The sequence below is a fragment of the Heterodontus francisci genome, chromosome 5 (assembly GCF_036365525.1).
Source record: "Heterodontus francisci isolate sHetFra1 chromosome 5, sHetFra1.hap1, whole genome shotgun sequence".
NCBI classification, from domain to species: domain Eukaryota; kingdom Metazoa; phylum Chordata; class Chondrichthyes; order Heterodontiformes; family Heterodontidae; genus Heterodontus; species Heterodontus francisci.
Genome location: NC_090375.1, coordinates 173,919,392 through 173,933,724, shown reverse-complemented (window position 1 = coordinate 173,933,724; position 14,333 = coordinate 173,919,392). Strand labels below are relative to the sequence as shown.

The 14,333-nt window shown below is 39.6% G+C and overlaps 1 protein-coding gene across 1 annotated transcript in view; it reads right to left on the bottom strand.

The window, feature by feature from the left end:
- The window catches only part of LOC137370139 (protein disulfide-isomerase TMX3-like), a 171,029-nt gene that overhangs the window by 109,350 nt on the left and 47,346 nt on the right, over positions 1-14,333 (bottom strand). Inside the window, exons 5-6 of the mRNA XM_068032348.1 lie at positions 10,948-10,993; positions 3,004-3,084 (exon numbers count right to left, since the gene is read on the bottom strand). Coding sequence (XP_067888449.1) covers positions 3,004-3,084; positions 10,948-10,993 — 127 coding nt within the window. The remainder of the gene's footprint in view (positions 1-3,003; positions 3,085-10,947; positions 10,994-14,333) is intronic.

Below are 14,333 nucleotides of genomic sequence, written 5' to 3'. Positions count from 1 at the left end.
TCATACTCAACTGATGGGAATGCTACAAGAAAGAGAGTAGCAGTTGGTAAACATTATGTACCTTACCAGTAAACATTTTAAAATGGCAATCTTTGATTTGTTCAGATCTGCATATTCATTTCCATTTAACTAAAGGCAATTTGTTAATATTGAAACGGCATGGAATTAAAATTGCTACCATATTACTGGAGCTGTTACAGTTAAATTAACCAACTTCCAATTTCACATTGATCCAGAAAGGATTCAGGAGATGCCTCTCTCAACTGTGCAATGGTAAATGTGGTACCAGCTTACAACTTCACAAAAGGTCAATGGATCTGAAATTATACTCAGTTTATTTCTGGTAACTATTACATTACATGCTTTACATACAGGGTCCACCGGTGCCCACTGACCTGAAATGTTAACGCTTGTTTCTCTCTTCACAGATGCTGCCTGACATGCTGAGTATTTCTAGCAATTTCAGCTACTATTTTAGGGTAAAATTAGAGTTGGCTTCAAATCAAATCTTGAGCTCACAGTAGAGCCACCTGCCTTATTTGTATGAGCCTTAAAATGGGCATGATGTGATGACAATCCAATACTGAGCATGCATGCATCACTGATCAGAGAAGTGTTAGCAAAAGTATTATCCAGCAGGTGGCAGGCTTGCATATCTGTAAAGGGTATAGAAGTAAAAATAAGAGGGACCAAGAAACCAACTGCTTGAAAAAAAAAGTTGTTAAATAGAAGTATTGGAACTTCAACATAAAACAACAGAAAGGTAATATTAAATATAAATTGTGCACAAATTGAAAGTGTGAAGGGAAACTTGTTTGAAATTGCAAAACCAATTTGAACCAACACAAAAGTAGTTGTATAATTAGCCCATGTCACTTCTGATTCTTCTTTCTGCTGGTCTTTTATGCCATGCACTATTCCCAACTATGTTGAAACCTGCTCCCAGGTATCCAACACTCTTCTAAAATAATCTGGCCAAAGGTTGCCTAGGATAACCCATCTTCCAATTTCCCTTCTTTTCCTGTACAGAAAAAAGAATAAAGTCAAAGATAATTTGCAAAAAATAAAAAGAGGAGAGATGAGGAGAAATTTCTTTACGCAGAGTATTATGATCTGGAATGCATTGTCTGAAAGGGTGGTGGAAGCAATTCAGGACTAACTTTCAAAATGGAAATGATTATACATTTGAGAAGAAAAAACTGCACGCCTGTGAGAAGAGAGCAAGGGAGTGAGACTAAATGGATAGTTCTTTCAAAGAGCTATCACAGCCACGATGGTCCAAATAGCCTACTTTTGTGCTGAAAGATTCTATAACCACAATAGCCTGGGATAAGACAGATAGTGGTTATGATACTGGACTAGCAACCCAGCACCACATTGTGAAACTAAATTTAATATATAAACTTGTGGACTGGCATCAGAAAACTGATTTTCGTAAAAAAAAACAACTGGTTTGTGAATATCCTTCGAGGAGGTAACGTGCCAGGTGGGGTCTAAGCATGACTCGTGTTCCACACGACATGCTGGTCCCATCATGCCCTCTGAAGTGCAGAAACTATTATGCAGTTAATTGGAGGTACAAAATGCTGCAAAAATGCCACGACACAAAAGATAAATAGCAGGAATTATTGTGGACTAATTGGCTGACAAAAAAAATTAAGAGGAAAACTGAACAGTTCAAGTAGAACAAATTTAGCTTTTTAATGCTGCCATGGTCCTGGACACCCAGGCAGACCCTACAACTACCACAGAAAAGCCCAACACACATTTCTCATCTTGCTGTCCTAGTCTCCGAAATTGTCCCAAAGACTAAAGGAATCTCTGATGCATAACCGAGATCTGGATTTCAGAGCTCAACTTCTCTCTTGTTCCCCTCTGCTGCACTCTCAGCATTACGTTAGAAGTGAAGCAGAAGCGCCAAGGAATTGTAGCATCAATTTGTTAACTCAGGGGTTCCAAAACATCTCTTAGCAGATGATAACAGATGCCCTTAGGTGAAGCTTAAAACAAATCCTTTGGTTTAGAATTGATACATATAAAATGTAAGGGATGGGAAAGAGAGGGGAAAGAAAAGAACAAACTTTAAGGTAATTAACATATATTATTAAAAGATTATTGGTTTCATTGGATAAAACACCAATCCATTAGTTACTTTAAATTTTGGACATTTCAGTCCTTTTTATAAATATTACTAGTCAATCTCCTATGATGCTGCACATGCTAAAACCAGCATCTTTCTCTCTCCCTCAACCATCACTATTGTTTTCTCTGCCTTATCATTTTTCTTTCTTCATGGGTGGGCAGAAAGAGGTGGTAGAAAAGGAGTTGCAATTTCCAATGGGGGCTGCAGGGAAAATGTGGCCTGCAGCTCTCGGGTGGTCCCCTTCATCATGCTAGGTCTTGTTTCCCCCCCTCTATCATTTACAGAAAAACACTTTATCCAAATTAAGCTTTTGAAATTTGGCTTTTTTCTTTCTAGTATTCTTTCCTTTTTTCAGCAGCTCCTCATTTCAACTACTACACCAAAAGGAACCAAATCCAAAGCAACTCCCGCTGAATTCAGTTAAAAAAAAATGACAGGTGAAGAATGAATATAGTCCTCCCATCCCCAAGGCTATATTTTATACTCATTGTTGAAACTGCTCCATTGGAGTAAAGGGAAACAACAGGCGCTTGATCTTGTCTGATTGAGACAATCAATAACACCTATGTATACACACAATAGGCATATTAAAATTTAATGAATCACATATTACAGCATCCTGGATGACGTTTCTCTATTTTACCTCATTTCTTCAATATATTACTTGAGTCTGAGTACTAAACGGATGAGAATTTTGAAACCGATAAGAAGTACACTGAAAACAAAAGACACTCAAATAACTAGAGCTTGGACAAATGTAAACACTCCGTTGCAGTGCAGGATGAATTAAACAGCACCATAATACTAACGTACAAGTTTCTTATAACTTAAAATTTCAAGGGAAAGGAGATTTTGCTTACCCTGACACTCTGCCAGCAAACTCAATTATATCCTCTTTGGTACGAGGTCCTCTGTAATTGTATGCAAGGTCTCCTTTCAATCTAAGTCAATAAAATAAAAAATATTGAACAATTTGAAATGTAAAATATCACAGTTTATCAACCATTAACTTGTCCTACAGGTGACTGAAGTACAGTAGATTAACCTCAAAAGAGAAGAGATATGGAACCTGAATTAATACAAACGTGCAGGGTTTACCAATAGAATACATGCAGAGTTCACTATTTTAGAGCAGATGTTAACATCTCCATTAAATCAGATCTGTACTGCTGTTGTCACGGTTATCGCTTATGATAAATTACTAAGTTATTTTTTCATTTTCAACTTCAATAATGCATTCAAGAGTGCTATGTTCACAAAACCTCACAATTTTAATAGATACTTGCAAATTAATTTAGAGGCTTTGAATGTGAAAGGCAATCAACTTATCTGTTCATAAAACACATTTTTGGGTCATGTATGATGTCACTACTGTTTGCGAGACTGCTGTGAAAATTGGCTGCTGTTTATCCCTACATTCTAACAGTGACTATATTTCAACACGAATTACTTGGCTGAAAAGTGCTGTGAGACACCTTGATCGCGAAAAGTTCCATATAAATGCAAGTCTTGCCTTATCCTTTATCTATGATTCTTTACATTAAAAATCTTGCATCTGTAGCATCAATTTTGATCGATAGATTATGATTTATCTTTGTATAGTCAGCAAATTTGGCTACAAAGTACTCTGCCCCTTCATCCAAGACATTAAATTGTTGAGACAGCCTGTGGCACCCCACTAGTTACAGTTTGCCAACCTGAAAATGACCCATTTATCCTGACACTGTTTTCTATTAGCCAATCCTCTATCTATGCTAATATATTATTCCACAACACCATGAGCTCTTACCTTTAATGTGGCATGCTATTGAATGCCTTTTGGAAATTCAAGTACACTACATCTACTGGTTCCTCTTTATCTAGGCTGCTCATTACATCGTCAAAGACCTCTAATAAAATTTGTCAAACAGGATTTCCTTTTCATAAAACCGTGTTGATTCTGCTTGATTGTATTATGACTTTCTAAATGTCCTGCTACTACTTCCTTAAGGATGGATTCCAACATTTTCCCAATGACAGATGTTGGGCTAACTGGCCCAGTTTCCTGCTTTTTGTCTTCCTTCTTTCTTGAATAGGGGCATTATATTTGCAGTTTTCCGATCCGCTAGGACCTTTCTAGAAGCTAGAGGATTCTGAACGATATCAGCCAATGCATCCACATCTTTGCAGCCACTTCTTTAAAGACCCTGGGATGCAGGCCATCAGGTCCAGGGGACTTGTCAGCTTTTAGTCCCATAAGTTTGCCAAATACTTTTTCTTTAGTGTTAGTTTTAAAGTTCCTCCCGCCCTTTTGCCCCCTGATTTTCTATTATTATTTGGATGCTTTTAGTGTCTTCCACTGTGAAGACCGATACAAAATACTTTTGCTAGTTTCTCATTCTAATTTTTCCTCCTATTATTTTTTTGTTATCCTTTGCTAGTTAGCACCTGTGGCTAGGCGGCACAGTGGCGCAGTGGTTAGCACCGCAGCCTCACAGCTCCAGCGACCCGGGTTCAATTCTGGGTACTGCCTGTGTGGAGTTTGCAAGTTCTCCCCGTGTCTGCGTGGGTTTCCTCCGGGTGCTCCGGTTTCCTCCCACATGCCAAAGACTTGCAGGTTGATAGGCAAATTGGCCATTATAAATTGCCCCTAGTGTAGGTAGGTGGTAGGGAAATATAGGGACAGGTGGGGATGTGGTAGGAATATGGAATTAGTGTAGGATTAGTGTAAATGGGTGGTTGATGGTCGGCACAGACTCGGTGGGCCGAAGGGCCTGTTTCAGTGCTGTATCTCTAAGTTAGTTTAAAATGTTTCCAGTCTTCTGGCCTACCACTAATCATTGCAAAATTGTACGCCTTTTCTTTCAAGTTGATAGCATCTTTAGTTAACTTCCTTAGTTAGCCACGGATGTTTCATCCTTCTCAGAGCCTTTCTTTCTCAACTGAATAAATCTTCGTTGAGAATTATGAAATATCTGCTTATCTACTGTCTTACCTTTTAACCTATTTTCCCAGTCCATTTTAGGCAATTGTGTCTTCATAACTTTGTAATTGCCTTTATTTAAGTTTAAGACATTAGCTTCTTACTGTTGTCTAGCTGGGTGGGACTGCTCTTATCTGGTTCCATGCTTATCTATCTAGGCATAGCCAGAGTATCACTTGTAATGGCTTCTCTTCATGCTCATGCATCGCTATCTCTGATCAACCCAAAGATCTATACTTGGCTGCCACGCTCCTATTTTTCATCTACATGTTGCACCTCGGCAACATCATTCAAAAGCACGTTAGTTTTCAAATGTACACTGACGACACCCAGCTCTACCTCACCATCACCTCTTTCAACTCCTCCACTATTGCTAAATTATCAGACTGCTTACCTGACATCCAAAACTGGATGACCAGTAATTTCCTCCAATTAAGTATCGGAAAAACTGAAGTCAGTGTCTTCAGTCCTCACTCCAAATTCTATTCCCCAACTACTGACTCCATCCCTCTCCCTGGCAACTGTCTGAGATTAAGCCAGTCTGTTCACAACGTTGGTGTCATATTTGACCCAAAATGAGCTTCCGACCACATATTTGCGCCATCACAAAGATCGTCTATTTCCACCTCCATGACATCACCCTGTCCATGACATCACAACTTCGCCGTCTCAGTTCGTCTGTTGCTGATACCTTCATGCATGCCTTTGTTACCCCCAGACTTGATTATTCCAACGCACTCTTGGCTGGTCTCCCACATTCTACTCTCCATAAACTTGAGGTCACCCAAAACTCTGCTGCCTGTTTCTTTACTCACACCATGCCCCATTCACCTATCACGTCGTGCTCGCCGACTTACATTGGCTCCCGGTCAAGCAATGTCTTGATTTTAATATTCATCCTGGTTTTCAAATCCCTCCATGGCCTCACCCTCCCTATCTCTGTAATCTCCTCCAACCCCACAACCTTCAGAGATATCTGCGCTCATCTAATTCTAGACTCTTGAGCATCCCTGATTTTAATTGCTCCCCCATTGGTGGCTGTGTCTTCAGCTGTCTAGGCCTTAAGCGCTCGAATTCCCTCAATATACCTCTCCACCCGCTTTCTTCCTTTAAGACACTCCTAAAACCTACCTCTCTGACAAAGCTTTTGGTCATCTGACCTAATATCTCACGTGGATTGGAGTCATATTTTGTTTTATAATGCTCCTGTGAAGTTCCTTGGGGGAGGTTTTATTATGTTAAAGGTGCTACACAAATAAGCTGTTGTAGATGAAGTTAAAAATGACTGGAATCCAAGTTCACCTCATTTTGATCAAAGGAAAAAGCAGGGCAAGCCTCATTCCAAATCTCCCTACCATTATACCTCTACTCCCTGGGCTCCCGTTGCCGGGGATTAACTCTACCACCACCTGCAACATATGAGGCCATGACTACAGTTCCCAGTGCTTATGATACAAATCTCAGTATGCATCATGCCAATTCAATGCAGAGTGCAATGAAGCAACAGAGACTCAGGAATGTAGTGAGTGGCAACTGCAGAGTACCAACAGAAGGTGATAGCAGAGATGATTGCCAACAATCAAGTTGGAGCTCACGTGCACTGGCATGATAGTGGGGAGATTTAGAATGAGACGTGCCTGATTATTTCCATTGTCTAAAATAAAGTGAACCTGGATTAGGGGCATTTTATACTATTAAGAGTGTAGAAATATTTTAAAGGTATATATACTGGGCTCTAGATGCTGGATCACCTCTATGCAGTACCATAAGTCGTCTAAATTTTATTTAAATAAAAATGGTTACCAGTAGAGCCCATTAAAAACAAAAATTATCAGCATTAATACCCTTCAACCTCTCCCTTAGCAGGAACATTTTATTTATACTTCAAGTTTTAATATGTACAGGGAGTGTAGTAGCCTCAAATTACTGAGCATGGCAATGTAAAGTAACATCAGTGCAGATAAAAATCATTATTTGTTGAATAATGAAATCAGAGAGTAAAAATCCAAAATAATAAAGCAATGAAAGAAAATGCCCGAAGAATTATATCAGCAAGCATTCAGCAATTGCAGTAAGACCTGGACAATATACAGGCTTGGGCTGATTACTGGCAAGTAACATTCACGCCACACAAGTGCCGAGCAATGACCATCTCAAACAAGAGAGAATCTAACCATCTCCCCATGACATTCAATGGCATTACGATCACTGAATCTCCCACTAACATCCTGGGGGTTACCATCGACCAGAAACTGAACTGGAGTAGCCATATAAATACCGTGGCCACAAGAGCAGATCAGAGGCTAGGAATCCTGCGGCAAGTAACTCACCTCCTGACTCCCCAAAGCCTGTCCACCATCTAAAAAATACAAGTCAGGAGTAAAGGCCTGCTCCGGTCATGAAAACAAAACCTGACCCGAACCCCACAGAACCATATTGGGTCCGAGCCTGACCTTCATTTTTTTTCCCGTGCCTGACCCGACCCGAGCCCGACCACCGGAATGTTCCCTTTAGCTACCTTGCGACTCCCAATCTGCAGGAATCTGCAGCATGAGCGTGATGACGTCAGAGATGCTCACCTGCTCACTGCGCAGACTCAGAGTTTCCCTCTTTGACGTTCCGGACTCCCAGCTCAGATAGGTTTTTTACTTTTAACCCTTCTTGCTGTGTGTCCCCGACCTGGACCCAGCCCGACCCGAGCCCGAAAGCTGGACCCGGAAGAGTGACCCGACCTGACCCCGACACGTCTTCCGGTCCCGTCGGGGTCGGGTAGCAGTCCTTTACTCAGGAGTGTGATAGAATACTCTCCACTTGCCTGGATGGGAGCAGCTCCAACAACACTCAAGAAGCTCGACACCATCCAGGACAAAGCAGCCCACTTCATTAGCACTCCATCCACAAACATTCACTCCCTTCACCACCAACACACAGTGGCAGCAGTGTGTACCATCTGCAAGATGTACTGCAGCAATGCACCAAGGCTCCTTAGACAGCACCTTCCAAACTCGTGACCTCTACTAGCTAGAAGGACAAAGGCAGCAGTTGCATGGAAACACCACCACCTGAAAACTCCCCTCCAAGCCACACACTATCCTGACTTGGAACTATATCGCCGTTCCGTCACTGCTGCTGGGTCAAAATCCTGGCACTCCCTTCCCAACACACCAGATTAAAAAATTCCATTAAATCATAGAAGTTCACAGAACAGGAGGTCATTCAACCCATCACGTCAGTTCCCAAAGGACTATCCACTAATTCTCATTCTCCTGTCCTTTCCTTATACCCTTTCAAATTTTTATCCGCTTCCCTTTTAAGAGCTATTGTGGGTTCTGCTTCCACTACGGTTTCTCGCACAGTATTTAATATGCTAATAGCTTTCTGCATAAAAAAAAACTTCTAACCTTTCCCTTTGTTTTTGTGGTAATGATTTTAAAATCGGTGCATTCTAGCTGCCCAATGGAAATAGTTTTTTTCCAATTTCTCCTCCAGCTAAATCTCACAAGCATCTGACACTTCTACTCGGTCTGCTCTTAACCTTCTCTGTTCTGATGAAAAGAGCTCCAGTTTCTCTACTCTCTCCTCATGGATAAAATGTCTGATATAATTTTAAGCAAATATCTGCTGCACCACTTCCACACTTTTGACATTCTTCCTAAAGAAAGACTAAGCAATCTTTCAACTGAAACCTTGCTAGTTATTACTTGCAAAACTGGCCAAACATGCATATCTATTTTCTGCCAATTCAGATACATTGCATTAGTTTTATGCCTCTATAAAGGAACTTCTGGTAGGTAAATAAAAAGTTCCATCCAGCAACAAATGTTTAAGATCCACAAAAAGGAAGTTATAAATGCAAATGGACTTGATGGGACGAATGGCCTCCTTCTGTGCCTTAATGACTATGACTAAGCATAAGATCCATAGTTGCCCTGTACAGTAGTTACTGTGCTAGAATCTCTACGATAACCAATCCGAAAGACTGACATCTGTGCTGTTCAGAAAATATCTACAGACAGAGGGAACAGGATTTACAGTTTATTTTTATAAATGTAAGAATGTAATTATTAAACTTGTCTACATGAGAATTACTACACTTTTTGACATTGAGACGTATACTTACATAATTGCAACGTGACCTTTCTTCCCTTTTTGAGAGATCAATTGTCTTTAGAACAAAATGTTGAAGGTGGGGGACACAGACATGGGAGGCAGCAATGGTGATGTCATTGAAGGTCAGGAAGAGGTGGATGGACATGTTTTTGTTGGAAATTATGTAGAATGAATACAGGAAAACGCCATCGGCCTAACCAGTCTGTGCTGGTATTTATCCTCCAAATGAGGAGGAATCTTCATCTTATCCCTTTATTCCCACCTGTCTAATCTATTCTTAAATGTTGGCACGGTCATTGATTCAATCACTAACTCTAGTAGTGCAGTTCACAGCTCCACAACCCTCAGTGTAAAATTGTTTCTCCTACTCCCCATAATGGATACAGAAATCAGAGACCTTTTAAAAATGAGTATTCTATACCCATTTTCACAGTAGAAAGAGAACAAAGTGCCGGCATTACAAGTGAACCTAAAAATAAGTCAAGGGAAGGAGCTTGATGCACTCAATATAAGCAAAAAATAATGGGACTCAAGATTAGCAAATCTCCAAAACCTGATGGTTTCCAATTCAGGATATTAAAAGAAAGTCAGGAAAATGCAGATGTTTGTCATAATTAGCAAAACTGTCTAGATTCAGGAAAGGATTAGAAAATTGCAACTACCATTCCACTGTTTACAATGGGAGGGAGGGCGAGACCAGGTAACTAACTATAGGCCTGCCAGTTTAACAGTTATGAGGACTTGGACAAACATGAGTTGAACAAAAGCAAAAAAAAAAACCATTAGCATGAATGTGAACAGGAAGTTATGACTGACTAATTTTGTTGTTTTCTTGAGGTCACTGGCATGGCAGATAGAGGCGTGCCATGGATGTTGCCCATATAGAGTTCTAGAAGGTATTTGATACGATTTGACAGAAATTAAAAATTGAAAGAATACATATTTAATGGGAACCTTGTAACTTGGTTTGGTAATTAGTTGTGAGGTAACAGAGTTGGGATAAAGAGTTTGTTCTCTGAATGGTATGATGTGACTAGTTGTGTTCCCTAGGATCTGTATTGGGGCCTCAGCTTTTCACAAATATTACATGAAGGATTAGAGTGCTGTAAATCCAAGTTGCAGATGACACCATGTTAGTGGGAGCAGGAAGTTACACAAGGGACATTAAATGAGTAGGCAAAATTTTGGCAGATGGAGTTCAAAATGTGTGTAAGTGCGAGGTCATCCACTTCAGATCAGAGATGGGCAAAACAGAATATTTTCTTAATGGTAAAACAGTAGGACCTGTGCAGTAGCAAAGTGGCTAGGTGTCCATGTACGCAAATAAATACAAGCTAGTGCACAGGTACTAAAAACAATCTCAAAGGCTAACAGAATGTTGGCCTTTATCTCCAGAGGGCTGGAATACAAATGATGCTGCATTGCCCTCAATCTGCCCCACTAACCACAGTGGTAGTGCTATATTAATAATAGAGTGCGCCCAGGCTACTTGATAGCATTTTCAAAAAGAATGAACTCTGAATAATGAAGCTGGATTAAATTTGATGAAATGTATTCCTCAGCAGTGGGAATCTTTTCTGCATGTGCAGCCCTGTCAATTTCCAATTCAAATAAGCTTCACTTGTGCTTCATAAAGGCATGATGTCATAATGGATGCTAGTGACAGTGTCTTATTACACAAAAGGCAGGTGTGTCGAACGCAAGATAAAAGATACTACAATCCTTTACTTACAACTTGATAGTTGGATAACCTCTGACTCCAAACTCAGAAGCAACACCTAGGGGGGAAAAAATGGAAGGTTAAAACCACTAAAGCAGCATATCAGGCATACAACTGGCTTCTTCAAATGCTTGCACAAGTACTTTAATCTATAACCAGCTAGTCTGAAAAGGATAATTCACTTACATTTTTTTCAAAGCCAATAGAGTTAACCACTGTATAAGTACTTTCATAGTTAGGTCCTGTATGTCCTGATAACTTTAAAACCTTGCATTTAAAAGAAAAAAATCACCTTTGAGTAGAAATGTGAATGGAACTACTATGTCGTGCTCCTGAGGAAAGGTGCAGGGATGATTTCAACTCGACTGACATCAAATCAGAAGCCAAGTTAGTGAGTGCCTGATTCAAGTTGGTATACCAATCTTGAACGGCTGATGCAAATAAGTATACCAAGCTGTTACTAGATGGGAGAGTTGTTTCATCTGAATGATCACCACATAAAAGGACCTTGATAATCATATGTTTAAACTAGCCTGTTGCAGGTGTCAACCAAGTGTGAATCAGTACCTCTAGCCAACACAAAATGTGAAATTGCTAAGGAAAATGATACATTGTAGTGGATGGAGTCAAGCAGTTGTCCACGGATTTTTTTTTCCACAATAGCCATTTTCAGGCTAACAAAAAAAATTTCCTCATATTACTGGCAAGTTTAACTAATGCAAATCTAATGAAAATTATAACGATGTCAGGTTGCCCAATGAGAAAACACCTCATCCACAATAACATATATAATGGCATAACTTCCTCTTTGAACTGTGAAAACTTGAATTTTGAGTCTGGCTGAACAAAACCAAAAGCCTTAATAAGTCTTCTGAACTACAATTACAATACACTTTGACTTATGATTTGTAATTTTTTCAGAAAGCAAACAGATCTGTTAACGTTTTCAGATTGGAGTGTTGTTGAACAACTAATTTGTAGCCAAACTTTCAAATCAAATTGATTACAAATCCAGATCTAACTATATTGCAAATGCAAATGCGTTTCAGTTATTATATGATGGATACTCAAGGTGGTATTCATTTTCTAGTATACTCAATAAACTTAAACATAATTGAGTCAGAGGAGGCATCCATCTTTTCTTCCATACCTTTTCAATTAATTGCAAAATCTATTTGTTCATTGCTTCCACACACCCACACCCACCCCCCCTTTTTTGGCTTCACCACTTTCAACTTTTATTCTTCCTTTTCATTCATATGCACTCAAAAGATCACTGAGCAGAACCACTGCAATACCATTTCCTCCATCCAGCACCTCGAATAAGTTTGCTAACATGTGCCCTGCAGCCCCTCCCACCTATAAGAGATATAAAATCAGTCAAATGAGTGAAAAAGTTAGATAGTGCAATAACAGGGCTTGCATAATAGAAAAATTATCCTGACAAATGTAAGCAGCTGCAAGTTCTATGATTGCTTTCATTGAAACAATTTTCTTTGAAGTGGCAAATTGACTACTCTCCATTCAGCTGTGACAATTCAGGAAAACATCCAAAGGAACTGCTCGTTTCATCGAAGGTGAAACTGGTTTTGTTATACCGGCACTTTTTTTATAGAAATGAAAATGTCACTGAAACAGGTACAATGAATGTTCATAACACAACTAGTTAATAAGGTTTCTTAGCACAATATGCCTACATTTTGCTCCAGGATTGAGTCATGAAACCTTATGCTCAACAAAAATTCATCTGACCAGAATATGGAGCATAATCCAATAGATGGTTATTGTCAGACATTCCAGAATAAAGTTGGCACTAGGTTTCAGTATATTCTGTATGTAACAAATGCGATTCCCACTAAGTTGGAAGTGTTGAAAATTGCAACCAAATACTGATGAGTTCTCAGCATACCCTACCAAATGGCACCAAAGGAATGGAGGGTACAGGACAAAAATAAACCCAGCAACTTAAATGCACACGTTGACTCATTATACAATTCCCTAGTTAACTTACACAGTGAAGCCTATGATTTAAGCAAAAGCAAATTAAATCCCATCGAAAATACTGTCTAGTGCATCTGTGTCCAATCTTAATTGCTGCATTTACTATTTTATGGAACAGTTAAAAACATCTAATTCCCAAAAGACCAACTTGGAAAGAGAGCAGAAAATACCTACTCATTTTTTTTTTTAAATGGCTGAATTTAATTGCAAATCAGTCGCACTGTGTACCAGTGCACAGATCCAGTTTTAAATTCTTATGTTTATAACTTTCCATAATTATAGTGAAGACCTGCTAGTCTACTCTCCTAGAGTTAAAGTTGCTCAAGTTAAATTCTGATTTTTAATTTCCTACGTTGTGATATCTACATTACTTTTGCAAAATTGTTGGTTAATTCAAATTTAGTGCAAAAAAAATCACTTTGAATAACAGTCTAAGTCACCAGAAGTGGTGATGGCTCATGAAAAGATGAAAGGAAAGAAAGTCAAGGTTCCCACCTCAAATTGGTTGGCTACAAAGCAGCATTAGTGAAGATTTCTGTAGCTGTGGCTTAATTCTTTTTGACCACATCCCAGTGCATAGGCTGTGAAGAGGAGGAGTTTAAGAATGCAGCAATCATTGTTTGCAAAGAATAGGAGTAAGCTGGAGGATTAGGAGAGTTTTAGAAAACAGCAAAGGGCACCAAAACATTGATAGAAAGGGAAAAAAAATAGAATGAGTAATTCAGCCAGAAATATAAAAACAGTTTGTAAGAGCTTTTATAAGTATATAAAAAAGGAGATAAAATAAACATTGGTCCCTTAAATGCAGAGACAGGAGAAATTATTATGGGGAACGAGGAAATGGTAGAGATACTGAATGAATATTTTGTGTCTGGCTTCACAGTAGAAGACACAAATGACATTTATTTATTTTATTTAGAGATTCAGCACTGAAACAGGCCCTTCAGCCCACCGAGTCTGTGCCGACCAACAACCACCCATTTATACTAACCCTACAGTAATCCCATAGTCCTTACACCTACCTACACTAGGGGCAATTTACAATGGCCAATTTACCTATCACCCGCAAGTCTTTGGCTGTGGGAGGAAACTGGAGCACCCAGTGAAAACCCATGCGGTCACAGGGAGAACTTGCAAACTCCGCACAGGCAGTACCCAGAATCGAACCCGGGTCCCTGGAGCTGTGAGGCTGCGGTGCTAACCACTGCGTCACCCGCATAACAGAAATAAAGGGTAACCAAGGGGCTAACAAGAGTGAGGAGCTTAAGGGAATTGATATCAGCAGAGAAAAAATATTGAAAAAACTTAAGGGGCAAAAAGCTAACAAATCCCCAGGACCTGACGGCCTAAATCCATAGGTTCTGAAAAAGGTAGATGTAGAGATAGTGGATGCACTG